The following is a 25696-nucleotide window of genomic DNA, read 5'->3' as shown; positions in this document are numbered from 1 at the left end:
TACAAGGAAGAGAGAGATTTTACATAGGACTTCTTCGGCTAAGTTCAGTTGCACAAACTTCTGGTAGGATGAAACGAAAACTTGACGCAATATATTTGGCGAAAAAGAAAGAGAGACAATAAAATGGCGAAGATATTTTTTAAAAGCAAAGGAACTTACAGATGATGAAATATCCATGCGAAGAAATGTTATTTTGCTGATGTTATGCTATTTTCTGGATGGACATTTGAGGGAAATGAAAGAGGAGACAGAGGAGGAAAATGATGAAGAATGAAGATTTTGGCGGAATGATTAGAATCTAAAAGCAGAATGATGTGACTGAAATGGGGGAAAGCGATGAAAATGATGAAAATGATGAAAATGATGAAAATGATGAAAATGATGAAGAAAATTTGGAGAAAGAAGAGAAACAAAATTAGTGGATTGAAGGCCGGAAAATATTAACGATGATGATGTACGATATTGCTTCGTCATTTATGCATTTTTTTGGAATTGGAGAAGGATTTTCACAATGAGAAAAGCCGTTTTTGGAAAAGGCAAAGAAATTCGCTGGAATTTTGGCTATAAAATTGACTTATCCGAAGAAAAGCGTCTTATCAATAAACAGGATTTGATTGGTGCATGATTACCGAAAAATATCAACAAAGCTATTTGAAGATCATCGGATAGATACCAATCTAAATGAATATGAAGAGGAGCAAGAGGATGAGGAAGAAGATGGATAAGACGAAGAAGACGAAGAAGGCGAAGAAAACAAAGAAGAGGAAGATGAAAAAATAGAAGAAGAAGGGGAGTATAATTTAAAGAAGAAAAAGAGTTTGAAGTTGATGAAGAACGTGAAGACGAGGACGAAGAAGGCGAAGAAGCTATTTATATCAGCAAGAGAGAAGGCTTGTTGAAAAGGTTTCATTTTTTGCTTCTTATTTTGTTTAATTTTTTAATCCATTTTCAAATCATTAACCTCAACTTTCAAGGCGTCTATTTGATTGTCTCAAAATTGGATAGAAAATTCGCTTGGAATGTTAAAATTTAAATTCTGCATGTTTGTTGGCTCGTATGACTCTTCTAACATACTTTGCCATTTTGAGAGAAATAATATTATCCAAATGTTATTTGACGTAACTCATTTAAACTGAGAAAGAGATAATTGAAATTCATTTATTATTTGAAGAAGATGAAGAAAAATAGAATTTTTCATGGAATTCGCTTTTCTTGTTCATTGTAGAATGTTTAGAAGAATAATGACAATCTCAAAAATTATTGCATGCAAAGATTCCATGAATGTCTGAGCTTTTGAAATTGCAACTGTAACAGGACACATTTAGCCAAAGACGGATAATCAACTACAAAATCCAATTTTGCGCATTTGAAGAGTAAAAGGCAAATAAGTCAGGTAAAAGACATATTAAGTATTTGGGCTTTGATTACATTGAAGAATTTACTTTTGAGCGTGCAAAAATTCATTTTGATTGAAATATCAGATGAACAAGAAATGAATGGGAATAAATGGAGAAATGCTTTCTTTGAAGAATTGGAAACACAATATGAGACAAGATTTGCATCTTGAAGGCGTTTTTTTGCTGGAATCTTGAAGAACATTTCAATCGGACAGAAGTTCTGGTTTTCTACATTGGAGAGCGAGGTTTGTATGTGATGCTGATAATATTGCTGTTATTCGGATGTTTTTTGTTGTAATTTTCAAAAGTCTTTTTATTTGAGTGAGAAAATAGAAAAGAAATTTTTTGGCTTTGACGTATAATTTATCTTTTGAAATTCTGTGTTATTTGCACACATCGATTTGCGCTTTTCATTTTTGAAATTTCCATATTAACATTTATCGTGTTTTAGGGTTTTTATCATCTTTTTACATTTTTGACACAGGCGCAACTTATATGAGCGATCGCACAGGATCATTTGCTACACAATTAACTTAAGCAGCTTATAAAGTGTGCTTTTTTCGTTTTTTTCTGTTAAATTTGTGTTTTACTACATAATTATTTTAATTCTTTATGAATTTTTGTAATCTTTTCCATCGAATTTCAAGTTTTATTTTTTGAATCTATGAATCGTCATTTGTTCATGACTTTATTACTTTCTATGATTGTGATTCTGTTTGGCGCATCTTTTTTAAAGGCAAACACAACTATCAAAGAAGAAAAGACGTATGAAGTTCCTAGGATCATCTGGCTTTATTGGGAAGGCGAATTGAACCAGGAAGTGCGCTATCTTCTGCACAACATGAAGGAAAAAATCGCAAATTTCACTCTCATTTTTATCACAGACTCGACAATCAATTTGTATTTGGACAGAGACTCAATCCCTTCCAAATTGAGGAAACTACCTCTAGCGAATAAAGCTGATTTTTATCGCCTTCGATTGATTCATGAATATGGAGGGCTATGGATGGATGTGTCAATGTATCTCAAAAATGACACCTTTTTGGAAGATTGCTATCGGGATTTAACTGAAGCGAAGGCTGATTTGCTTGCATTCAACAGCTATTGGCCTCCCGCGTATCACATTGAGCTGGGATATTTGATGGCGCCAAAGGGGAGCCCATTAATTGGAAAAGTTTTAGAAGAATTTAGGATAATGTTGTCTATGGGAGTTGTTCCTTACATGAAAGACAGAATTTACAACGGAATAATAATGAAAAGTCCATGCATTCACGAAGCTGCTACAAAAACCAAGCGTGAATACTTTGGAACGTATTTTGCGCCTTACGTTTGTATGCAAACAGTTGTCCAGCGAGAATACTATGGAAATCCAAACGCAATACTTCGAAATTCAGTAGATTATTGGTTCAAGCTGCACGAGTCTTGCTATTGGAACTCAACGTGTGTTGCAGATAGATGGGATAATGATCCAGAAGTTCACGAATATCCAATTCTGAAATTTTATGCTGGAACAAGAGGCAAAGTGAAATTCCCTGATGTAGATATTATTTAAATTTCTGTCGAATGATATCGTTTTCGAAAGTTATTACTCTTTTTCTTTTTTTGTATTTTTATTATTTTTGAAACTTTGGAATTTTTATATTAGTATTTTTTTCTTGTCTAACTATTCTTGAAAAATTTGTAATTCTCCTATGTATTTAATTTTAATTACTTTGAAATGTGATTTTTTTGCAACAAACATTTCAACTTATTATCAGATTAAAAGAATGATGAAAAACATTCGAACTACAAAAAATTGATAAGTTATCATTTTTATGCCTTCATTCATCGTTGACCGCGAAATCTCATCCAATTCAGAATCGGCTGTTCCACCTTTCAGAAAGTCATCAATCATCATAGCCCTGCTTTCGACTGCATTGCTAATGAAATAAATGTACCAATGGCTAATTACTCTTTTATTCTCTCTTGTAGCTCGAAGCATTCTCGCTATGTTGCTAAAAAGCATAACAAAGTCTTCATTCCATAACAGACAGTATTCAAAGAAAAACGCCATCGTATTAAGCCATCGCTTGAGGATTTTCGGTTCTCCTCTTTCTTTTTCTCCTATTTCCTCTTCTTTTCTCTTCCAATTCGCATTTCATCATTTCTTCCTGTTCTCTTCTTGCTTTTTTCACAAAATGTAGCTCATTCACAATTACTCATTCCAGCTCTCTTTCTTTGTATAATCTCTTAATCAAAAACTTCCAAGCAGACTGATACGCAAGTCGTGTCAGATGACGATGCGCTTGATTACATTTCATAATCTCTTTGATTTCATTCAGATACAGTTCTTGTACAAAATACTTATGAAAAACGAGAATGAAAGCAATAAATTAACAAAGAAAATTCTATTTCATACCTTCCACATCCAAACACGGATCAAAACCAGTAAAGCCATTTCCATTTCTTTTTGTGTTTCCTCGTTTTTCTCTTTCTTCAATGCAGCTTTCAGAAGATATTACACATAAATCGAAAGTTATTCCTCTGAAATACAGTTGATGCACAAAATCAAAAAGCACTCACAAAGATCGATCAGAAACTTTTCGTTCTTTTCTTTTCTATTTATCTTTTCTTCATTTATGATCATCTTTTCGAATCTTTTGTTCAACAAAGATTCTTCAAAGTTTCGAGGGAAAATTCTTTTCAGCTAATTGCAATATCCCATTTACTTCAGCAAAACGAGGATACACTTCATCGAAAATTTCTATTCTTCAACCATTTTATCAAATTCTTTGAAAAAATTGGTTCTGAAAATTGATTCGAGTTCGTATTCATTCATTTCATCCTGAAAATATTCATTTCAACAATTTTCTCTTTCTGTTCATCCACGCTGCAATGTCCAAGATCAGTAAAAAGTTCTTTAAAATAAACTTAAATATAAGATGTTGAACATTCAAAGAAATAATCTAATAATAATTAAAAAGAATACTTTTCATAGAAGATATCTCTCAATTTCCAAAAACAAGATTATCAACGGAACATGAAATCATTCTGCTCATAATTGACATTTCTATTTTTGAACAAATTTGTACTTTCACTTCAAAAAATAAAAGACAAATACTAACATTGTTATTTATCTTGCAAAATGAGACGCTTTTAACATTAGTTAAAAAAAACCTTTTTTATGAATTTCATGAAATATATATATATTCAACGAAGTTAAGAACTTATCGAAACAGACCAAGAAAAAAAAACAAAATAACATTTTGATCAAATAAATAATAATTTAAAATGGAAAATAATTCTTCAATTTTTCGTTCAATTTGTTTCATGAAGCGCATTTCTTCTTGATTTGGAGTTAAACTTATACCTAATATAATAATGGAATTGATAAAGGAAAGAACGAAAGCAGACAACCGAATTCCCGAAAAGAAAAGAAAATTTCTTCATTTTGCGAAGCGTTTAAAGCTTGAAGCAAATGCACAAAATGTTTGTATACTCGAATAGTTATGTTTTATTTATGTTTTGTATTTTTTCCACTTTCATTTTCAATTTTCATTCAAGATAGCTTATTGGAATCTTTGAAGGAAAAAGAGTAGAAAATACAAAAGAATTGATTGAACAAATATGTTTGCGTTCTTTTCAAAAGAATGTAATTCAATGGCAAATTGAATGGTTGAAGGAAATGGAAAATTGCTTTCAATGTGAAATGAACAAATAATATAAATTCTTAAAGGCCATCTTTAACGTTAAAGACATTGGGGTTCATGATTGAAGGAACGGAAACAATAAGTGAGACTTAATTTTTTTCTTTGAGGTTTATCACGCCTCTTACACCTCAAAGACATTTTTTCCCCCTATTGTATGATGTTCAAATGAGATAAACAAAAAATATTTCCTCCATAGCAGCATTCAAAAAGCATTTGAGGGAATAATATTTTACTGCTATTTTCCAAAAGGTTTAGGAGAAATAATCAGAGAATTCAGTTTTTGACCAAAAAGAATGAAGAGAGCAAAAGACACTCTGATTCTTTGCCAATTATTCATTTTTGCACAAACTTACTCTTCTCGGGTCAAACCAGAAACCATTCGTTGGATTTCTGTGGACACATCTTACAACAATGGCACAAAAATGAATGGATATCCCTTTGAATGTCTCCAATGTCCTATTTTTGACTGCTTTTTACATAATTGAAAGAATAACGATGCCTTTTTTGCCATTTCTCATTCGAAACTCTCAGAATGTTTCTTCTAATTCACTATGGCCTTCACAGATAACATCTCTGATCTTTTTTTTTGCTTGCACAGCAGTAGTAAAATTAAATAGCCTTTATTCACAACCACAACAATTTGTTCTAACATCAGCTTGGCTGTTCTGGTTCTTATGTTGGAAATATTGCAAAATCTGTCTTATAAGCCCCTCAACGAATTCTACATTCTTTTCTGCAGCTTCACAGATGAATAAAGATCAGTTCCTTATCCTTATTTTGATGCGTTAAATCAAAAAATGTTTTTTCGACATACAACAAGAAGGAATACTCAAAGTTTTCATTTTTTTTCGCTTTTCTTGCTCAGAGCACTGCGATTTATTAAAAGAGAATTGAATTACAGGAAATCTTTTGCCACAGTCAATGTGTCTTTCTTACTGAATAGTAATAGGCTGAGATGAAAAGTTTGATGTTGTATTTGAGAAGAGACAAATCAGCTGAAAATAATTATTGAAGCATTGCTGGTTCAAACACTTCAACTGTTCAGATGGCAGAAAGGGAAGCAATTGCACTTTCTGAAGGAATACCGGAAGCAGATTGATACTTCATTTTTTCTTTGCAAATGTAACATTCATCCATTGCTTGAGGAGAAATCAAAGGCAAATATCTCAAGGGTTATTTCTTTTTCTTCTATCTTCACATTCTTCCGGCCAATCAACAGAAATTTTCCAATCTTTTTTTCCTGCATTATTTTTTATCCAACGCTTTTCATTCTCGTTCTCAAAGTGTCTTCTGTTAAGAAGAAAGGAAGAGAAGAAATATGAAAAACGTGGAATAAAACACAGACGCTGTTCAACCAAAGATCATTATAACCGCAGAGTTGAGTATGTACAGAGAAAAGCTAACTTCTTTCAGAATTACACCTTCATGTATTATTTCCTGCTTTTACAGAGCTGATTGAAGCGAAGTGTTTGCTCCTTACATTCATCAATCTTTCTATTTCTCCTTCCCCTTCTTCTTCTTCTTCTTCTTCTTCTTCTTCTTCTTCTTCTTCTTCTTCTTCTTCTTCTTCTTCTTCTTCTTCTTCTTCTTCTTCTTCTTCTTCTTCTTCTTCTTCTTCTTCTTCTTCTTCTTCTTCTGTTCCTGGTTTATTCCGCCCTTCTTCTCCTCTTGTTCCATTGAGCAGAACAAGATCTTCTTCTTATTCATATTCTTCCTCTTCCTCTTCTTCCTTTTCTTCTTCTTTTTCTTCTTCTTCCTCTTCTTCCTCTTTTTCTTCTTCCTCTTCCTCTTCCTCTTCTTCTTCTTCTGTTTATTATGCATTTAGTTCAATACAGTGTTAAAAGAAGACTTTGCATTCTAGACGTTTATCAAATATTTGCTTCTTTCAAAATATTTTTTGAAAGGAAATGGATGCGATAAGAAAAAGGAGATAAAAATGAAAGAATAAAGAAAATAAGTTGACTTTGATGAAGACAATAACACCGATGAAAAAGTGAACATGGAAATCAAATGAAAGTTCCCATCCAATGCTCACTCAAAAGATTGATGTGAATTGTTAATAGTCATCTCTTTCGAACTCAGAACTTATTAATATTGAGCTGAAGAAGCCGATAATTGTGAAACATAGAAAGACGCGGCTCCTCTTCCCTCTTCGATGCTATCGTCTCGTGAAACTGCATCACTTTCTGCCCTTAAACAGTCAGCAGCCGAAAGCAGATTACCCCTTCCATCTCGTTCTTCCCTGGCTGCAGCTCCACTTGCACTGCCAGCAGCTGCGCCATCCGGAACAGCACCTTCCGCCTTCTTTCCTCCCAACCGCTTCAGCCCTGCCCCTGCACCTTCCCTTGCCCCTGCCAACTCCCCACCGACGCCCCCGAAAGCATCCGCGCCCGGTTGTCCAGCACCTACTTCAGCAGCGCCAAGCCCAGGCTCATCGTCTTCACAACTGCGCTGTTCTCAGACTCCTTCAGAGGTACACTTCGGTCTGCTGCATCGCACACATCCAGAAGCCGCAGGCACAGCGTGAAGAAGTCGTTGTGCTGAAACGCCTCCGGCACAGACGCAAACGATGGCAGACAGCAGCCAGACAGCCAGTACGCATCCCTAAAGATCCGCAGCGACAGCGCCTGCGGCTTCTGTGGATAACACACACACACAAAAGAGACTCCAGCTTCGAGTATGTGATCCCTCTACACACTGCCCCCGATAATGTTGTTGATGAAGTTGATGAAGTCAATGGAAAGCCCCTACGTCTTGAATCATGCAGCGCCTTCATCGTCTTTTCTTTACGCTTTGCTGCTTCTGCCCGGCTGTTATTCATCAAAAGCCGCAAAAGAACAGACGCGTCTTCCATTCCCGTCTTTGACTGTACCTTCTCATACTACCCCCAGAAACATCTGTATCTTCTTCTTCAACGCCACTTCAACCACAATGCTGTTGCACTTACGGCACATCCGGAACGAAACCAACAGAAAGTTATCGCTCTCCTCCATCGGCTGCAGCAGCGCCCCTTCAAACAGCACCGAATAGAAGTACAGGAAGAACAACAGCTCGTCTTCCATGAACTCCTCCTGCACAAACTTTCCAAACAGGCACACCTCCGCAAAGTACTTCCAGAAAAGCTCCATCCGATAGACAATCGTCCATCACGCACCTTCACTCTTCTTCTGCTCCGCGTGCTTCTCCCCCAGCTACATGTACACAAAGTTCACCAATCCCTGTTAACCTATCCCTGCCCCTACCCGGATCTGCCTCTGTCTTGTCTCAGTATATCCCTCGGATCATCGAAAGCGTCCACACAAGTGACGGCTGCAGCCCCGTCTTCAGCCGCTCCATCTGCACAGACAACCGCAGTATGGGTGGCATCCGAAGCACGTGCACAGTTTTGAACGCCACTTGCCCCAGCACACCTGACGCCGTGCTCATCAGCCGCTTCATCTCTGTCTTCCCATTTGGCAAAGGCGCCCCGCCTGCCACAGACAACCCTGCCCCAGATCCACAAAAATGCGCAGCAGATCACTTCGACTCTTCTCGGTCTCTGTTGTCTGTCGTCTGCTCAAGAAGCATGTACAGCCGCTGCACAATAATCGCCTTCCCCACCCCTTTTTCTTCACAATATGGAACAACAGCTAGCATCCAGTCCTTTCACTCTTTCGTTAGATCTTCACACTGCGATAGAGGAAACCCATGCGGCGCGCTCTCATCTATTTCTTCTCCCTTTTCACCTTCCTCAGCTTCATGGTATTTTCCGCCTCAACTTTTGATTTTCCTCCTCCTCGCCACATCCTTCTCCTTCTCATCTTTCTCCTCTGCCCCGCCTTCCTTGCCACCTCCAAAGTCCCCAAGCCCAACCTGCTCCTCCTGCTCATTCACCTACCCAACCAGGCGCGGCACCGTCTCTTCATACGACGCATTCATTTTCTTCTGCACCTGCTAATTTTAAACGCAGCTCCATCTGCTGCTTTGCAATAACCTTCTTGAAAAGCACCTTCTGCACATTTATCGTCTGCTCCTGCATTACTTCAGCTTCGTCAGCATCTTCATTTTCCTTCTCCATCTTGTTCATCTTCTGCCGCACAGTTGCTTCCACTCTCCTTCACCACAAATACCACCAATGCTACCTCCCCCACTTCCATTTGTCCCAATGCCGTTCTTCTCCAACCTCCTGCTTGTCTCTAACTTTGTTCCTTCACATCCGTCTCCTCCTCCATCACCACTATTTGCCTCTCTCGCTGCACTCGCCAGACTCTCCACTTTCACAGAAAGCTCCTTCAAGCTTGGATTCGGACCAAGCATCACAACGCTGTCATCTCCGATACTCGTGGAAAACTTTTCTTGGTTCTTTTCACGCAGCCCTGAAGGCAAGATCAACTAAGCTGAAGACGGAATCATCATGCCACACACGGAAACTGACGGAGTAGACGTGGCAAGCTACAACACCGACATCACCAGCGTGTCCACGCTGTCCACTCACAACTTCGTCATGCTGCGTACGAGACTTTTCCTTCATAATCACCACATCCGAAAGTTCATTCTTCTCCTTCATTTCCATCAGCTGCTCTTGCAGCTCCTTCAACTCCTTCACCTCTGCGTTGTGCTTCTCACTCAGCTCCAGAATCTTCCTCTGCTGCATCCAGATGATCTTGTCCTTCTCCTGCAGCTGCTCTGTCAGCCCGCTCATCATATTCTCCTCCTTTTCCTTTTTATAACTTCTTCTTCTTCTTCTTCTTCTTCTTTTCCTTCTTCCAGCAAATGCAGCACAATCGCTGCATGCGGCAGAACCACATCTTCCATCATCAGCCCCTCTGCTCCACCGCCTCCAGTGCCTTCTCCGCAATCTCTCCCACTTCATTCACTGCAACCATTCGCCTCCTCATTTTGTTGACCAGCTTCATCACTCCGCATGCCTCGACTGCGGAGATCGCCATATCTGCAGTGACGGGTCAAACAGATCGTAGATTGAAGAATGAACATCCACATCTGCCGCTGCAAAGATCCGCTTTCTCCCCGACTTCGTGCCCACCGACACTGCAAGCGACTGAAGCGGCGCCACCAGCGGAACCGAAAGCATCTCCAAAAATGCAACATCGTATTCACAAACTACACCCCCATCAACACAACCAGCTGTGTCAAGCTATATCCCTCAAAGCGTCTTTGCTCCCTCAGTAACGACTATCTGTGATTTTCATACGCCCCAGCCGCCTCTCGATGTCGTTCATCGCTCCTGCCGATGTGTATGACGCCGCAACCGCAGATGCATCCGAAGGGTCAATCGCAGGCGCTGATGATGAAGATGAAAATGACTTCTCAACTTCTGCTGCCTTCTTCTCTTCGTTTCTCCGCCTTCTGAATGGCGAAACAGTCAGACGAGCTGTTCCAACTAAAGAAGAGGAAGAAGACAAAGGCGCTGAGTGAAGAGATGACTGCTGCACTGCTTCTGCCACAAGAAGCTTTTTCAGATACCACATCACGTCTGCTGGCAGCTCTGCATGTGATAAAACACAACATCCACATTAGGATCAGAAAGATCAACCAGCCGCGAAAGCTCTCAGTTCTCGAGCGAAGGGAAAATGAATGAGAAATTGGTTTTTTCAGGTGAGGAGTTGAAATGAGAAGAAGGAGAAGGAGAAGGAGAAGAGAAGGAGAATTGTAATAATGATGATGTTAATTGTAATAATGATGACAATGACAATGATATAGAGGTAGAAGAAGAAGAAGAAGAAGAAGAAGAAGAAGAAGAAGAAGAAGAAGAAGAAGGCGATGACAAAAGCGATATTAATGAGAAGATGAAGAAGATTTTTCTATTCGTGAAACATTCTCGACAAACGTCAAATGAATCGAATGAAATGCGAGTGAAAAGATCAATTCAGAATCTGAGAGAGATGAAATCACTATCAACACAATTTGGATACCCAACGATAAAAATTACAGGCTATTTGACTCTTTTAGAAGGCTCCTCAGAAACAAAGATTTGCTGCTCCATTCTCCAAAGCAGTGGTGGTTAATACCACAAGCACAATTGAAAGGCTCAAATGATAGCGTTGTGCAAGTTCTTTGTCTGCCTTCCTTTCTCCATTTGCTAAAGCCCAAATTTTTATTTATCTCTATTCTCTGTGCATCTTCTTCTTCCTCTTCCTCATTTGAATGACTTTATCAACAGATTCACCAATCACCCTTTTGCCTGTCTTTCTTCCTTAAAACTCTTCAATTTCACACTTTTCTGTGAAAAATGAGATTCTCATTCTCTCTTCACATTCGTTCAGTTTTTGCTATTTGTCAAAAAAAAATATGTGTAGATCCAATAACTACGTCATGTTTCAATCACTTGACTTCATAAATTACACTCTCTACCCTCCCGTGAGATTCAGATAGAATAATTGCGCATGCGTCAGTTTATTCATTTTCACTGTTTTCATTTCTCTGAGCAGATTGGAATCACAATAATATTCATCATCAAAATGTTTAAGTGGAGTTTAAATAATTTTGATTATTAAAATAAAAAATAAATTTAAATTCTTTAATCACTATATAATTAATATGCGCATACTATACTTAATAAGTTTCTCATCAGAAATATTTAGTTTTTTTTGAGGATATTGTTTGATCATGTGCATAACATATTTTTTTGTTTCGTTGTGGAAGATTTCTCTGACTTAGCATGCATTTATTTTTATTTGCATGTTTTTTGTTTGCAGAAGAATTGATTATGCACGACAATGCACAAAATGATACATTCAAAAATATTGAAATTAGCTCTCTTGCACAGTTGCCTTATAACTGTTTTTATTTTGGTCAAATAATTTCAAATGAAGCACAATTTCAATCCAAGTTCGATAACAATTATTTGTTTAAACAGAATACGTTCTCTAGAATAGAAAAATTGAAGCCAAAAATAGTTACAGTTGTTAATACATTTTTACATTTTTCCAATTCTTCGATTGGATTCGAAAATTTGGCATTTGAACAATTGTCTTCATCGTTGATGTTAATAACAGATAAATCAAGTGCAACACTGGATTCCTGCATTTCCCACCAAAAATCGGAATCTTTGTCTCTTTTACAAAGTGGGGCAATTAACATGGTGAATTTGACTTTGATCCCCAAAAAGAGTCTTAACCCATCCAGTCTCATATTTTCATATGATGATTCCAATTCAGTCGTTTTGAGCAATTCCATCATTACTGATCTGGCTATTTCAACATCAGACAATTTCCTGTTATCAGGGAAGAGCAAAAGCGAACAGATTATAAATTGTGCCTTCAGGAACATGTCTGTGAAATATGATGCGAATAGTGATCATTTTGCGGAACATTCATGTTTTCGGAGTTCTATGGAGAACTGCCTTATTTATTCGTGCGTGAATGTCTTTGAAGGAGGGATTTCGAGTGGGTCATATTCTTCTCAGGAATTTGTCTGCAAAAACACAACAATAAACTTCGGGAAAAGAGAAGCAAATGCTTTGAAGAAAAAAGAAAAGCTGAACACAACGGAAAGCCAATCCTTTTCTTTATGTGAATGGATTGATTGCACATCCCCACAAGGAGGAGCTCTTTATGTTCATGGCAATGCAAGTGCCATTCTCACAGTTGAGAATTCATCATTCACAAGATGCAATGCTTCATCGACAAGAGGTGGAGGAATCTGTGCTTTGAAAATCGCTGAATGCATTGTTCAACACACAACATTTATTCAATGCTCTTGCGCATCGATAAATACAGACTGTGGCGGTGGAGGAATAAATGCAGAAGAAATATCAACTCAATCCCTTATTGATTGCTGCTTTTTTCAGAACTGTTCATCAGGAAACGATGCGGGTGCAATTGATCTCCGCCAGACGATGACCAAAAAACAGAAAAATTGTGTTCTGGATTGTTCTTTTTCAAATTGCAGCGCGCTACATTCAGGAAATTCTGGAGGAGGAGCAATGGAGCATTATGGCTGTACAGATCAAGTAATCACCTCAAATTGCCTGTTTTGCTATTGCTATTCAAAGTGTGGAGGAGGAGCTGTATGCCTACATATTAATGCAAATAATAATGGAATTTTGTTTTATTACTGTTTTTTTCACAATAACACATGTGGAAGATCAGGACATGATATTGTTCTGCAAAGCTCAACATCTAATAACATTGATACAAGTTGCTATTCAACAAGGCAAACAACAAACAGAGTTAGCATTAAATATGACTCAATTGTTGATCGTAGTGAATGGCTTAGGAATGATGGTGGAAGAACCAGATTTGTTTCTTCGACTGAAACGCAACCTAATGTCAAAGATACATATGCATGCGGAATTAATGAGTCTCATCCATGTAGCACCATCAGCCATTGTTTGACTCAACTCATTCCGGATTTTGTGACCAATGTTGAAGTCCTTTCTGGAACAATAATTGAAACGAATAGTTTTGATTGTGGAGCAAACAGTTTTACTGTTTATGGCCAAAGCAATATGAGTACAGCAATTCAAACAGAATTTAAAGCATCTGGGTTGTCTCTTTTTTCAGTTTTAACAGGCACATTGACTGTTAGTGACCTTATTCTTGTGCATGACTCGGCTCATCTGAATAATCGTGGTTCAAGGCTGTTTGAGATTACTGGAACAGGAGAAATACATATTAGCAGATTGAACATTTCTGCTGGAAGTACGCAAACGTCAGAAACAGCTTTTTCGACAGAACTGATTAATGTACAGAATGGGATGTTTCAGATAGAACATGTGAACTGGGCAAAGACAATTTCTACAACTTCATTATTTTCACTTTCTTCAACAAATGAGATTTCCTTGACACTTTCAGAGTGCACCTTTTATGGGGTTGAGAGAACAACGAGCGGAGCGGCAGTGATGTCGTTTTCCAATGATAAGGCAAGCATTGATCTTAATTGTTGCATTTTTGAAGGATGTGGAAGCAGAACATCGGCTGATGGGGGATCGATGATGCTGTGTGTTGGGAATGGAAATGAAGTGAAAGTGAAAGGCGGATCTTTTGATGGATGCTTTTGCTCAGCAACATATGGATTTGGGGGAGGAATCCTTCTTCGATTATTGAATGAAAATCCCAATTTCCTGATCTCCTCTTCATTCGGAACAAACACAGCCAAATGGGGAAGCTGTATCTTCGTCTTCTCACCAAATTTGGAAATGACTGCAAAATCACAAAAGATCTCGTGTGTTACAGATTCATTGGATTCATTTGACAAAGTTCGAGGATATGACAACGGAAACAACAGTGTGGCCATTCCTCTGTGCATCTATCTCCTCCCCACCCCAGAAGAAATATATGTGAGTAACATCGAATCATTCGATCATTCACACTGTGGAATTGTTCAATTCCCATGTTTGACTTTGAAGCACTCTCTCACACGACTTGCAGGGGCAAAGAAAATTATTGTGAATGGAATGATAATTATGAACGATGAATTGACCTTTGCCGGACAGAAACATGAAATTCGAGGAAATGATGATCAAAGTGGATGGACTGTCTCTGATGCAAGCACAACATCCAATTCAGCGTTGTTAACAGCAACCATCGAAACTGAATTGTCAAGTCTTATCTTCTCTCTTCCTTCTTCTTTTTCATCACATTCCACTTTTGTTTCATCATCTTCTTCATCACTAACGCTGTCTCAATGTTCTTTAACTCTTCAAGATTCTTCATCAGAATCGGTATCCTTATTCTTATCCATAGCCTCAGGAATCCTGACAATTGATTCATTCTCAGCTTTGTCAATCACTTTGAGCGGAAATCCATTGATCTCTTTGTCTGGAAGCAGCACAAATACCGAGTTGATGAGTACTCTGTGGTTTAATATGACGAACAGCAATTTCACAGATATCGACAGAGCAGCTGGAAGTGGAGGATGTGTGAGCATCGATAACAGCAATGATGAAAATACAGATGGAGAAATAAATATTGAAGAATGTGATTTTGATGGATGCTCAGTGCTGGCAGATGTAAGCAGAGGAGGGGCTATCAATGCAAAGTTGAAAGGGAGCATTCAAATGAATATTGTTTCATGCACATTCACAGGATGCACAGCACCAGCTGGAGAAGAGATGGCTGGCTTTGGGGGAGGGATGGCACTGAAGTTGATCGATGACTATTCTTCATTTGTGATCTCATCCCCTGTTTTTGAGGCAGACAAACCTAATGCTGCGAAATATGGAAATGACCTGTTTGTAGAATCGCCAAACTTGACAAAGAGCATCACAAACACCTCTCTTCCGTTTGTGACTGGGCATCTTTCTGATATTTCATTGAATTCTATGAGGGGCTTTGATGGGAATGACACAACGAATGCCATTCCGCTGGTCAATTTCTGGATCTCACTTGGCTCAGAGATATTTATTGGGAGCGAAGGTTGCGATGTATGTGTGTGTGGATTCTCAGATTATCCGTGTCTGTCGATGGATCATTCGTTGACAAGACTGCCAGAAGGAAATGAAAGGAATGTCAACATCATTGGAAAAGGGTATCTTCAGAAGAGTGTTGATGTGAGTGGAATATCAGTGAAATCGGATGAGAGCAGCATGTGCTCATTGGAATGTGTCTCATCGCTTGAAGGAGCAGAAGGAGCAGCAATGAAGATTTGTGGCATTACCTGTTTCGAGCTGATGAAGTTTGTGATTCCATCTTCATTCGCAAGTGGAGTGAATGTTTTGATGCATGTTGGCTCAAGCGAGGGATTATTGACTGTGAAAGACTGCTCATTCGCCAAAAAAGGAGATGAGAGAGAAGAATTGACAGATTATGGGTTGATCAAGGCAGAAGGAGGGACAGTTGTGCTGGAATTTGTGACAATGCAATTGTTGAGCTTTTCGCAGGATGTTATTTCTGTGTTGTCAACAACGGTGTTGAATGCGAAAAACCTGACGATGAAGAATATTGAGGTGGAAGGAGCAAGCGGATTGAGCATATCAAAGGGATCAGCTGGAGAGAAGAGAGGGAGCAATGAAGGAGAAAAAAACATTAATATTGAGTGGAGTTTGTTTGAAGAAGTCACCCAAGACACAACAGAAAACATCTCGATCATTCGAAATGAGAATGATGAGCCATTAAAAATGGTGATTCGGAACACAACGATGAAAAGATGTGGAGGGTTGAAGTGTGGAAAGGGAGGAGGGATGTTTAATGTGTTGAATGAGGGAGGGAGCTTTGATTGCTCATTTTGCACGATTTCTGAGTGCTTCTGCTCCAACACAGGAAGAGGTGGGTGGCTATTTCTGGAATGCACCTCAACAGCTGAGCATCCACTGAATTTTGTTCTGTCAAATATCACATTTCGAGACAACTCTGCATTGAGAGGGAGAGATGCGTATGTGAAATGCCACTCAATTGACACACAAATTGTTGATGAGCAATTCTTGCTAGATTTCAGAGCGCCATTTGTGAAGGAGCGGGCGATATGGGGCTGCACAACAGACTCGTTTGTGGGGGAAGAGGATCTTTTGCTGAGGGTTATGAGATATCAGAGCGAGACAATATTTGTGTCATCTGTTGCAGAGAATCACGAAGATAGCAAGCAATGTGGAGAGTTCGACACGCCATGCCACTCATTGAGTTTTGGAGTCCAGCACATCATTCCATCTCTGTATTCACAGCTGTTGATCTTGGGGCAAACAGAAATTGTTGGGAAATGTGATGTCCATGATGTGACAATCCGCTCATTGGAATCTCCTTCAGCCGCCTTGGTGCATCTGAACTCAACAATTAATTTCAATGAAGGCAGTCTAATCAGGACATCGGGAAACGTTAGGATTGAAAGATTGAAATTCAGCATTGGTCAGCTGTTTTCGTATTCAGGTCGCTCTGTAATTCATGAAGCAAACGGACAACTTTCTCTTTCGTTTGTTGACTTTTCTTCTGTTGGCCAATCAGAAAACATTGAATCTGTTGTTCTTAACTCGACTTTGTTGAAAGTTGAAAATGGAAATTTGCACATTGACAACTGCACAATAACAATGCTTTTCTTCGAGAAGCCTTCTTTTCTGTTTTGTGGGAATGAAATTTCGTTGACGAATGTGAAATTGGAACAGATTGAAGCAAAGACTGATATTTTTGAGATTGGAAATTGTGGAAGCGTTGCATTTAATTGGGTGGTGGCTGACGGAATGAATCTATCTAAAGGCTGTATCATTGCGATTCAAGATTCTGCTTCAGGAACAATTTCTATTGGAATATCCTCGTTCAATAACTGTTCAAGGAACTCAGAAGGAGCTTCTGTTCTTTCTGTGTCTTCATCGTCTGCATATGTTACTTTCACAAATTGTTCCTGCTCAAATTGCATTTCTTTATCGGATAAAGGGAGCGTAATAAATGTGAATAATGCATCGAATTTTTCGATGGATTTGAGTCGATTTACTGGAGCACTTGCGAAAGAAAGTGAAATTGAGATTGCAAATGCTTTTGAAGAAATATGTAAATGGAACGGATCTCTCGTTCATTCTGAAGGCTCCAATTTGCAGGTGAATGATATTAAAATCGAGAATTCATCGAAAGGAGGTATTTCGATAAAAGGAGGAAAGGCTGTCATCGAGATGGGAATGCTAGCAAACAACAATCCTTTCATTGAAAAATACCCTTCTCTTCATCGAAACATCATTTGCTCAGACTCTGCTTCACTAAACATTTCCAGCTTGAAAGGCGGAGATGGGGTTATGCCCAATTCTTCTCTTTGGATCTTAAATGATGGATGCAGTTTGAAGGGGATTGTTGAGGAGCGAGCATCACCACTGTTTATCCCCACACTCCGATCGGTGGAGACCGAGGAGAAGGAAGGGGTGTTGGGCGTTGTGTTCAGAGGCACACTTCTTCTGCCATGCAACCTGTCATTTCGAGTTGTTTCATCGGTAGGAGATGTTGAGCAGATTGAAACACACGAAATAAGTGAATCTGGGTTTGTGAGCGAAGAGGAAGTGCATGGAACAATTGGGTTGGAGATGGTAAGGGGAGCAGAGGCGAGTGCAGAAGTGAGGGTGTGCATCTTGTTTGGAGATGGTCATTCTCCCTCGGCAACTGAATCGTTCATCCTGAAGAACAGAAGCGAGATTGAGCAAAAAGGAGATGAAAGGATTGTTGAAGAAGGAAACAAAGAAGGAAAATCCTTTTGGCTGTTAATTATAATAATCATGGGTATCATATTACTAATTGTTCTTATTGTATCTATTATATTTATTGTTCGGTGGAAGAAGGTCAAGAGTGAAGCAGAAGATCTGAGAGAGATTGTGAATGATAATATCAGAAAGGATCCGAAGGCATTTGAGATGGTTACAATGGAGATGTCTCCAGAAGAGCAGTGGAAGAGAGCGGAAAAGGAAGCTGAGAAGAAGAACGATGAGAAAATTAAGAAGAGGGTATATGCGAAAAGTTTGGGACATTCAGAATCGTCAGAACACTTACTGGCTGAAAGTGGATCGACTGAATATATATTGGGTAAAGACTCGGACAAGATTCCTGAATGGGCATTAGAGAAGGTTGAAGAAGAGGAAGAGACCAGAAAGCGAACTCCTTCACCATCAATTTCATCCATCTCATCCATTTCAACGACAGATACAGATTCCACTTTTATCCGACCAGAGAGTCTGTGCCCAACCACCTCATCCATGTCAAACCTTGTGGATGCAATGGCCTGCTCGTCTCCACATGAAAAGCTGATTGTGGATTTGAGGGATTCGCTGTTCATGTTGCTGCATGGAAGGAATAAGACAAAGGAGATGCCTATCGGTTCCTTGAAGGAGAGGGAGCAAACAGCTGCACAGATCCTGTTCTGGGTGGCAAATCTTGCACTTCACTCCTTTGATGAAATGGAGAATCCTCTTTCATCTCTTGCAAACCTGAGTCCGCACATTGTGTTATTCTCAGAGCACATGGTGATCTGCATTGTGATGCACTCCGACTGCTCGTCAGATGATGACTCGGATTCATCATCCATCTCCTCATCAACTGTTGTGACTTCAACCAGCGATGATGATGATGACTTTCTGCCCTCATCTGCGTTTGAAGATGAGGATGACTTCAAAAAAGAGTGTTTGAGGTGGAAGGCACCTGAGTTGCAGATGAACAAGAAGATGGGAGCAACAAAGGAGTCGGTGGTGTTTTCGATTGGGATGATGCTTTGGGAGTGTCTGACGTTGGATGTGCCGTTTGGGGAGTATGAGGCAGAGGTGGCAGGGCAGAAGATAGTGAATGGAGAGAGACCGAATATGAAAAAAGTTGAGGGATCTCGGCTGAAAGGAGTGGTGGAGAAAAGTGTCCTGGTGCAGACGCCAGACAGAGTTTCGCTTTCAAGCATGAAGAGAGAATTCATTGGACTGTTTCCAGCGAATGCAGCGATGCTGACAGCGACAGATGCTCTGTGCTATGCAGGGGATAGCAACGAAGAAAGACGAGAAAATTGTTTTCAAAGAGACAGCAGAATAGTGGAGTGTGTTCTAAATGAAGAGAACAAAGACAATATTATAGTTGGCGAAGGAAACAGCCCAAACAACAAATACGAGAGAAACTGAAAAGAAGAATTTAAGGAAAAGAAATTACATTTAAAGAAGATTTTGAATAATGAATAAAAACAGCAATTTTTATAATGTTTGAGTGAATGATGTGTGTCCGATTGTGAACACACGCTCTTGATTTATTGGAAGCATCACCACTGGACATCAACACAGAAGATGCTGATTAAAAAATGCAAAAATTTCGATAAAAATACAGTAAATTTTTTTTCATTAATGAACAATTGCTTCAGAGAGCTTTCTTTTTTTCTTTTATGTGTATTATTTCTTCGTTCAATTTTATTTGTTTTATTGATTCTTTTATTATTTGTAATTCAATTTGCAAATTTATTATGCAGCTGGCTTGGGCTGATGGCTGAGGTGGCTGTCATTCTCTTTTGCATTTTCTTTGTTTTTTTCATACATTTTTTGATGTGAAGAATCTGTTTTTTCCCCTTATATGTGTAAATAGTCAATTATCCTTGTAACCTAAATTCGATGACTTGTCTTTTTTTGAGTTCATCTTGCAATTCAAAGTTGATATTCAATTTATGTGTGTTTATATCAGTTTTGAGGCTTTCTCTTCTTTTGTTCAGCATGTGCTCACTTTCTTTTTCCTTCTTATTGTATTTCAAAACTGTGCTACATGTGAGAAATGAATTTTATTTTGAAGAAAGAGTCTGTTCATGTCATTTGTTTATAGTCATGTTTTCATCATTGATTATGTGACATCACATTTTTGTTTGTTTTAAGTTTTGCAATAAAGCGATTTTGTGTGTATTTGAAGAACTGGATGAAAATAAAAAACAGAATTCCAGCACCAAGAGAGAGAGAAAGAGAAAGAAAGAAAGAAAGAAAGAAAGAAAGAAAGAAAGAAAGAAAGAAAGAAAGAAGATAGAGATGGAGATAGAGAGAGAGATAGATAGAAACTGACAAAGATCACTAATATCATATAAAAAAAACTGACTTTTTTTTTCAGCTATTCTTTGAATGACAATAGACAAAACAAATTTGATACAAACAAAGGAATTTTCAAATCATCTTTTTCTTCTGTAATTAAAATTCAAAAGCTCAGATTTTTCGAAAAAAAAAACACTTTTTTTTAGTCCAAACGCATATGCAACACTTGCATCATTTTTCTTTGCACATTTTAAGTTTTTTTCCCCAAAAACTCAAGTCAAATTTTATTTTCTATCAAAGTGTACAGTTGGAATTTATTTATTGAAAATATGCCCTTATCTCGTAGTTATAATAGAAGCATTGTCTCGAAAAGTCGGATTTTTTTCAAACCTCGACAAAACAATTAAAACAAATGAAAATTCTTTCTTTAAAAAATAATTATTTCTTGGAAAATTGAAAGATGACACTATTATATCCTATGGAATAAAAAGGATATTTTGAAAAAAATAGAACCATTTGTTGCATTTTTTATTATGACTAGAAAAAAACAATTTACCAAAAAAAAAACCAATCCTTTTTCAAGACATTTCTGAGCATTTTGATGTTTTTTTTTCACTTTTTTCGATAAAGACCTGATTTTATCAGGTGAAATGCATTATAGCTTGAATGATGAGTTGCTCTATTCACTTCAACTCGATTTGTGTTGAATTATGATTTTTCATGTTAAACTTACAAAAAAAAATCAGCTAAAATTTCGAAACACTAAAAATAGTGTATCTCGGTGGGGAAGGGGAATTGAGCCAAATACTTTCACCCACATCTTAGTTGTGAATTATCGGTGATATTCCAAAACACAGAAAAAATATGAAAAATTACAAAATATTCACATTTATTGACTTTTCTTCACTCAGGATATCACAGAAAATGAGATAAAAAGATTTTTAATAAATTTGACTCAGAATTTTCATTTCAAATATAAATATGTATTATGTTGGCAATAACTTCTACTGTTTATTGAAATAATATCAGGTTATTATCTTCAGCATTTGTGGAGATATGAATTTTTGAATGATTTTTCAGTCATTTTTCAGTCAAACCAGAAAATATTTTTTTCTCACCAAATAGAGGTCTATCAATTAAACGAGTTATCTACATCATCTAGTCAACCATCCATATATCCTATGGTTAATTATCGTCAAGATCAGCCAGGGTCATGTCAAGTTATAAAATAAAAGTTATCCCCTTTGTAACATGTGAGTGAGGGGACATAGGGATAACTGGCTTGTGGCAGCCAAGCGTTCATAGCGACGTTGCTTTTTGATTCTTCGATGTCGGCTCTTCCTATCATTGCGAAGCAGAATTCGCCAAGTGTTGGATTGTTCACCCACTAACAGGGAACGTGAGCTGGGTTTAGACCGTCGCGAGACAGGTTAGTTTTACCCTACTGATATTGTGTAATTATTGTCAAGATGGTAATTCTAGTAAGTACGAGAGGAACCCTAGAATCGTATAATTGGCATTTGCGGTTAGTTGAGAAACTAGTGCCGCGAAGCTACCATACGTTAGATTATGACTGAACGCCTCTAAGTCAGAATCTATTCCAGAGAATTATAAGAAGACAATTGAAGGATTATATTGATAATCTCCTGGGCATGCCTTTTGTTAAGAAAGGGAATTGATGTTAAAAGATAAAAATAGAGATATGGAAATTAAGACCATGGCCATCGAGGATATTGACAACCCTCCTATCTACGGTCGGCGACGATTGGATAAGGGAAGATCCTGTTAAAAGGGATGTGTGTAAATGGGGTCGTATCTTCCAGGTGAGCTGTAGAATAACATATATGACTAGAATATAATGTGATGGGTCTTGTATCTCCTTTAAATGCCTTGTGGATGGAAGCTGGTATATAGACTGAGATTCTATATTATACTGCTTTACAAGGGGATAAGAAAAGGAAATTGAGATATTTTATTTCCAAGTCGAGGATCTTGAAGGATTGGTTGTACCGCCTTTGAAAGATTTGGCCGGAACGGTTGGTCCAATAAAAACATATGGTGAATGTAATAAAACGGATTTCATTAGTTTGGAATTAATCGTTTCATTCGCTGGACCATATGCCTGGCTATTGTAAAGATAAATGAGAGTATTGGTAAAGGGGTCATGCCTGAGAAGGACGGATTAGACGAATCCGAGTTATCAGAGGGCTGTGCGTCTCAGAGTGTTTTGTTTGCACGATTTACTGAGGCTTAACTCTGAATATTGTCCAATTAAAAAATTTTTGATTAAGTAGGAAACGAAAAAAAAGTCCGTCTAAAATCTCACAAGTAAATGTTTTAAAATTCATAGATATTCTCTTAAAACCTTTTGAAGGGTTTTTAACGTATGAATGATTGAATATAAAAACATTGAAAAAAAACTTTAAGGACGGATGATTGGAAAGCCTTAATAATACCATGGATGAAGTACTACCCCCCAAATAAAAAAACTGTTCTTTTTTGATTTGGGAAAGGAAAAAATAAATGGGTTAGGGTTAGGGTTAGGGTTAGGGTTAGGGTTAGGGTTAGGTTAGGGTTAGGGTTAGGGTTAGGGTTAGGTTAGGGTTAGGGTTAGGGTTAGGGTTAGGGTTAGGGTTAGGGTTAGGGTTAGGGTTAGGGTTAGGGTTAGGGTTAGGTTAGGTTAGGGTTAGGGTTAGGGTTAGGGTTAGGGTTAGGGTTAGGGTTAGGGTTAGGGTTAGGGTTAGGGTTAGGGGTTAGGGTTAGGGTTAGGGTTAGGGTTAGGGTTAGGGTTAGGTTAGGGTTAGGGTTAGGGTTAGGGTTAGGGTTAGGGTTAGGGTTAGGGTTAGGGTTAGGTTAGGGTTAGGTTAGGGTTAGGGTTAGGGTTAGGGTTAGGTTAGGGTTAGGGTTAGGGTTAGGGTTAGGGTTAGGGTTAGGGTTAGGGTTAGGGTTAGGGTTAGGGTTAGGGTTAGGGTTAGGGTTCAAACTAGGTTAGGGTTAGGGTTAGGGTTAGGGTTAGGGTTAGGGTTAGGGTTAGGGTTAGGGTTAGGGTTAGGGTTAGGGTTAGGGGTTAGGGTTAGGGTTAGGGTTAGGGTTAGGGTTAGGGTTAGGGTTAGGTTAGGGTTAGGGTTAGGGTTAGGGTTAGGGTTAGGTTAGGGTTAGGGTTAGGGTTAGGGTTAGGGTTAGGGTTAGGGTTAGGGTTAGGGTTAGGGTTAGGGTTAGGGTTAGGGTTAGGGTTAGGGTTAGGGGTTAGGGTTAGGGTTAGGGTTAGGGTTAGGGTTAGGGTTAGGGTTAGGGTTAGGGTTAGGGTTAGGGTTAGGGTTAGGGTTAGGGTTAGGGTTAGGGTTAGGGTTAGGGTTAGGGTTAGGGTTAGGGTTAGGGTTAGGGTTAGGGTTAGGGTTAGGGTTAGGGTTAGGTTAGGGTTAGGGTTAGGTTAGGGTTAGGGTTAGGGTTAGGGTTAGGGTTAGGGTTAGGGTTAGGGTTAGGTTAGGGTTAGGGTTAGGGTTAGGTTAGGGTTAGGGTTAGGGTTAGGTTAGGGTTAGGGTTAGGGTTAGGGTTAGGGTTAGGGTTAGGGTTAGGGTTAGGGTTAGGGTTAGGGTTAGGGTTAGGTTAGGGTTAGGGTTAGGGTTAGGGTTAGGGTTAGGGTTAGGGTTAGGGTTAGGGTTAGGGTTAGGGTTAGGGTTAGGTTAGGGTTAGGGTTAGGGTTAGGGTTAGGGTTAGGGTTAGGTTAGGGTTAGGGTTAGGGTTAGGGTTAGGGTTAGGGTTAGGGTTAGGGTTAGGGTTAGGGTTAGGGTTAGGTTAGGTTAGGGTTAGGGTTAGGGTTAGGGTTAGGGTTAGGGTTAGGGTTAGGGTTAGGGTTAGGGTTAGGGTTAGGGTTAGGGTTCAAACTAGGTTAGGGTTAGGGTTAGGGTTAGGGTTAGGGTTAGGGTTAGGGTTAGGGTTAGGTTAGGGTTAGGGTTAGGGTTAGGTTAGGGTTAGGGTTAGGGTTAGGTTAGGGTTAGGGTTAGGGTTCAAACTAGGTTAGGGTTAGGTTAGGGTTAGGGTTAGGGTTAGGGTTAGGGTTAGGGTTAGGGTTAGGGTTAGGGTTAGGGTTAGGGTTAGGGTTAGGGTTAGGGTTAGGGTTAGGGTTAGGGTTAGGGTTAGGGTTAGGGTTAGGGTTAGGGTTAGGGTTGGGTTAGGGTTAGGTTAGGGTTAGGGTTAGGGTTAGGTTAGGGTTAGGGTTAGGTTAGGTTAGGGTTCAAACTAGGTTAGGGTTAGGGTTAGGGTTAGGGTTAGGGTTAGGGTTAGGGTTAGGTTAGGGTTAGGTTAGGGTTAGGGTTAGGGTTAGGTTAGGGTTAGGGTTAGGGTTAGGGTTAGGTTAGGGTTAGGGTTAGGGTTAGGGTTAGGGTTAGGGTTAGGGTTAGGGTTAGGGTTAGGGTTAGGGTTAGGGTTAGGGTTAGGGTTAGGGTTTAGGGTTAGGGTTAGGGTTAGGGTTAGGGTTAGGGTTAGGGTTAGGGTTAGGGTTAGGGTTAGGGTTAGGGTTAGGGGGTTAAACTAGGTTAGGGTTAGGGTTAGGGTTAGGTTAGGGTTAGGGTTAGGGTTAGGGTTAGGTTAGGGTTAGGGTTAGGGTTAGGGTTAGGTTAGGGTTAGGTTAGGGTTAGGGTTAGGGTTAGGGTTAGGGTTAGGTTAGGGTTAGGGTTAGGGTTAGGGTTAGGGTTAGGGTTAGGGTTAGGGTTAGGGTTAGGTTAGGGTTAGGGTTAGGGTTAGGGTTAGGGTTAGGGTTAGGGTTAGGGTTAGGGTTAGGGTTAGGGTTAGGGTTAGGGTTAGGGTTAGGGTTAGGGTTAGGGTTAGGGTTAGGTTAGGGTTAGGTTAGGGTTAGGTTAGGGTTAGGGTTAGGGTTAGGGTTAAGGGTTGGGGTTAGGGGTTAGGGTGCAGGGTTAGGGTTAGGTTAAGGTTAGGGTTAGGTTAGGGTTAGGGTTAGGAGTTAGGGTTAGGGTTAGGGTTAGGGTTAGGGTTAGGGTTAGGGTTAGGGTGGAGTTGGGTTAGGAGTTAGGAGTTAGGGTTAGGGGTTAGGATTAGGGTTAGGAGTTGAGGTTAGGGTTAGGGTTAGGGTTAGGGTTAAGAGTTAGGGTTAGGGTTAGGAGTTGAGGAGTTAGGGTTAGGAGTTAGGGTTAGGGTTAGGAATTAGGAGTTAGAAGGGTTAGGAGTTAGGGTTAGGGTTAGGGTTAGGGTTAGGGTTAGGGTTAGGGTTT

At 39.1% G+C, this 25696-nt stretch overlaps 5 protein-coding genes across 5 annotated transcripts; 3 read left to right on the top strand and 2 right to left on the bottom strand.

Moving 5' to 3' along the window:
- Positions 1-2061: 2061 nt before the first annotated feature.
- MONOS_10017 (putative Capsular polysaccharide synthesis protein) lies at positions 2062-2949 on the top strand (the record flags this gene model as incomplete). The annotated part of the gene is made up of 1 exon (XM_067862424.1): positions 2062-2949. The coding sequence occupies one exon, from the start codon at positions 2062-2064 to the stop codon at positions 2947-2949; it is 888 nt and encodes a 295-aa protein (XP_067722019.1).
- Positions 2950-7241: 4292 nt separating this feature from the next.
- Positions 7242-7613, top strand: MONOS_10018 (uncharacterized protein; the record flags this gene model as incomplete). Its single annotated transcript, XM_067862425.1, has 1 exon — positions 7242-7613. One exon carries the CDS (start codon positions 7242-7244, stop codon positions 7611-7613), a length of 372 nt encoding a protein of 123 aa, XP_067722018.1.
- A 737-nt stretch (positions 7614-8350) lies between these two features.
- On the bottom strand, positions 8351-9770 carry MONOS_10019 (uncharacterized protein; the record flags this gene model as incomplete). Its single annotated transcript, XM_067862426.1, has 3 exons — positions 8351-8571; positions 9196-9441; positions 9491-9770. 3 exons carry the CDS (start codon positions 9768-9770, stop codon positions 8351-8353), a joined length of 747 nt encoding a protein of 248 aa, XP_067722017.1.
- A 112-nt stretch (positions 9771-9882) lies between these two features.
- MONOS_10020 (uncharacterized protein) lies at positions 9883-10554 on the bottom strand (the record flags this gene model as incomplete). The annotated part of the gene is made up of 2 exons (XM_067862428.1): positions 9883-10016; positions 10278-10554. 2 exons carry the CDS (start codon positions 10552-10554, stop codon positions 9883-9885), a joined length of 411 nt encoding a protein of 136 aa, XP_067722016.1.
- Positions 10555-12416: 1862 nt separating this feature from the next.
- On the top strand, positions 12417-19589 carry MONOS_10021 (uncharacterized protein; the record flags this gene model as incomplete). The annotated part of the gene is made up of 1 exon (XM_067862429.1): positions 12417-19589. One exon carries the CDS (start codon positions 12417-12419, stop codon positions 19587-19589), a length of 7173 nt encoding a protein of 2390 aa, XP_067722015.1.
- Positions 19590-25696: the final 6107 nt, after the last annotated feature.

Source organism: Monocercomonoides exilis, assembly GCF_001643675.1.
Source record: "Monocercomonoides exilis strain PA203 chromosome Unknown scaffold43-869231, whole genome shotgun sequence".
In the NCBI taxonomy this organism is placed as follows: domain Eukaryota; phylum Preaxostyla; order Oxymonadida; family Polymastigidae; genus Monocercomonoides; species Monocercomonoides exilis.
The sequence above is the reverse complement of the archived record's forward strand: the minus strand, read 5'-3'. Positions and strand labels throughout refer to the sequence as shown.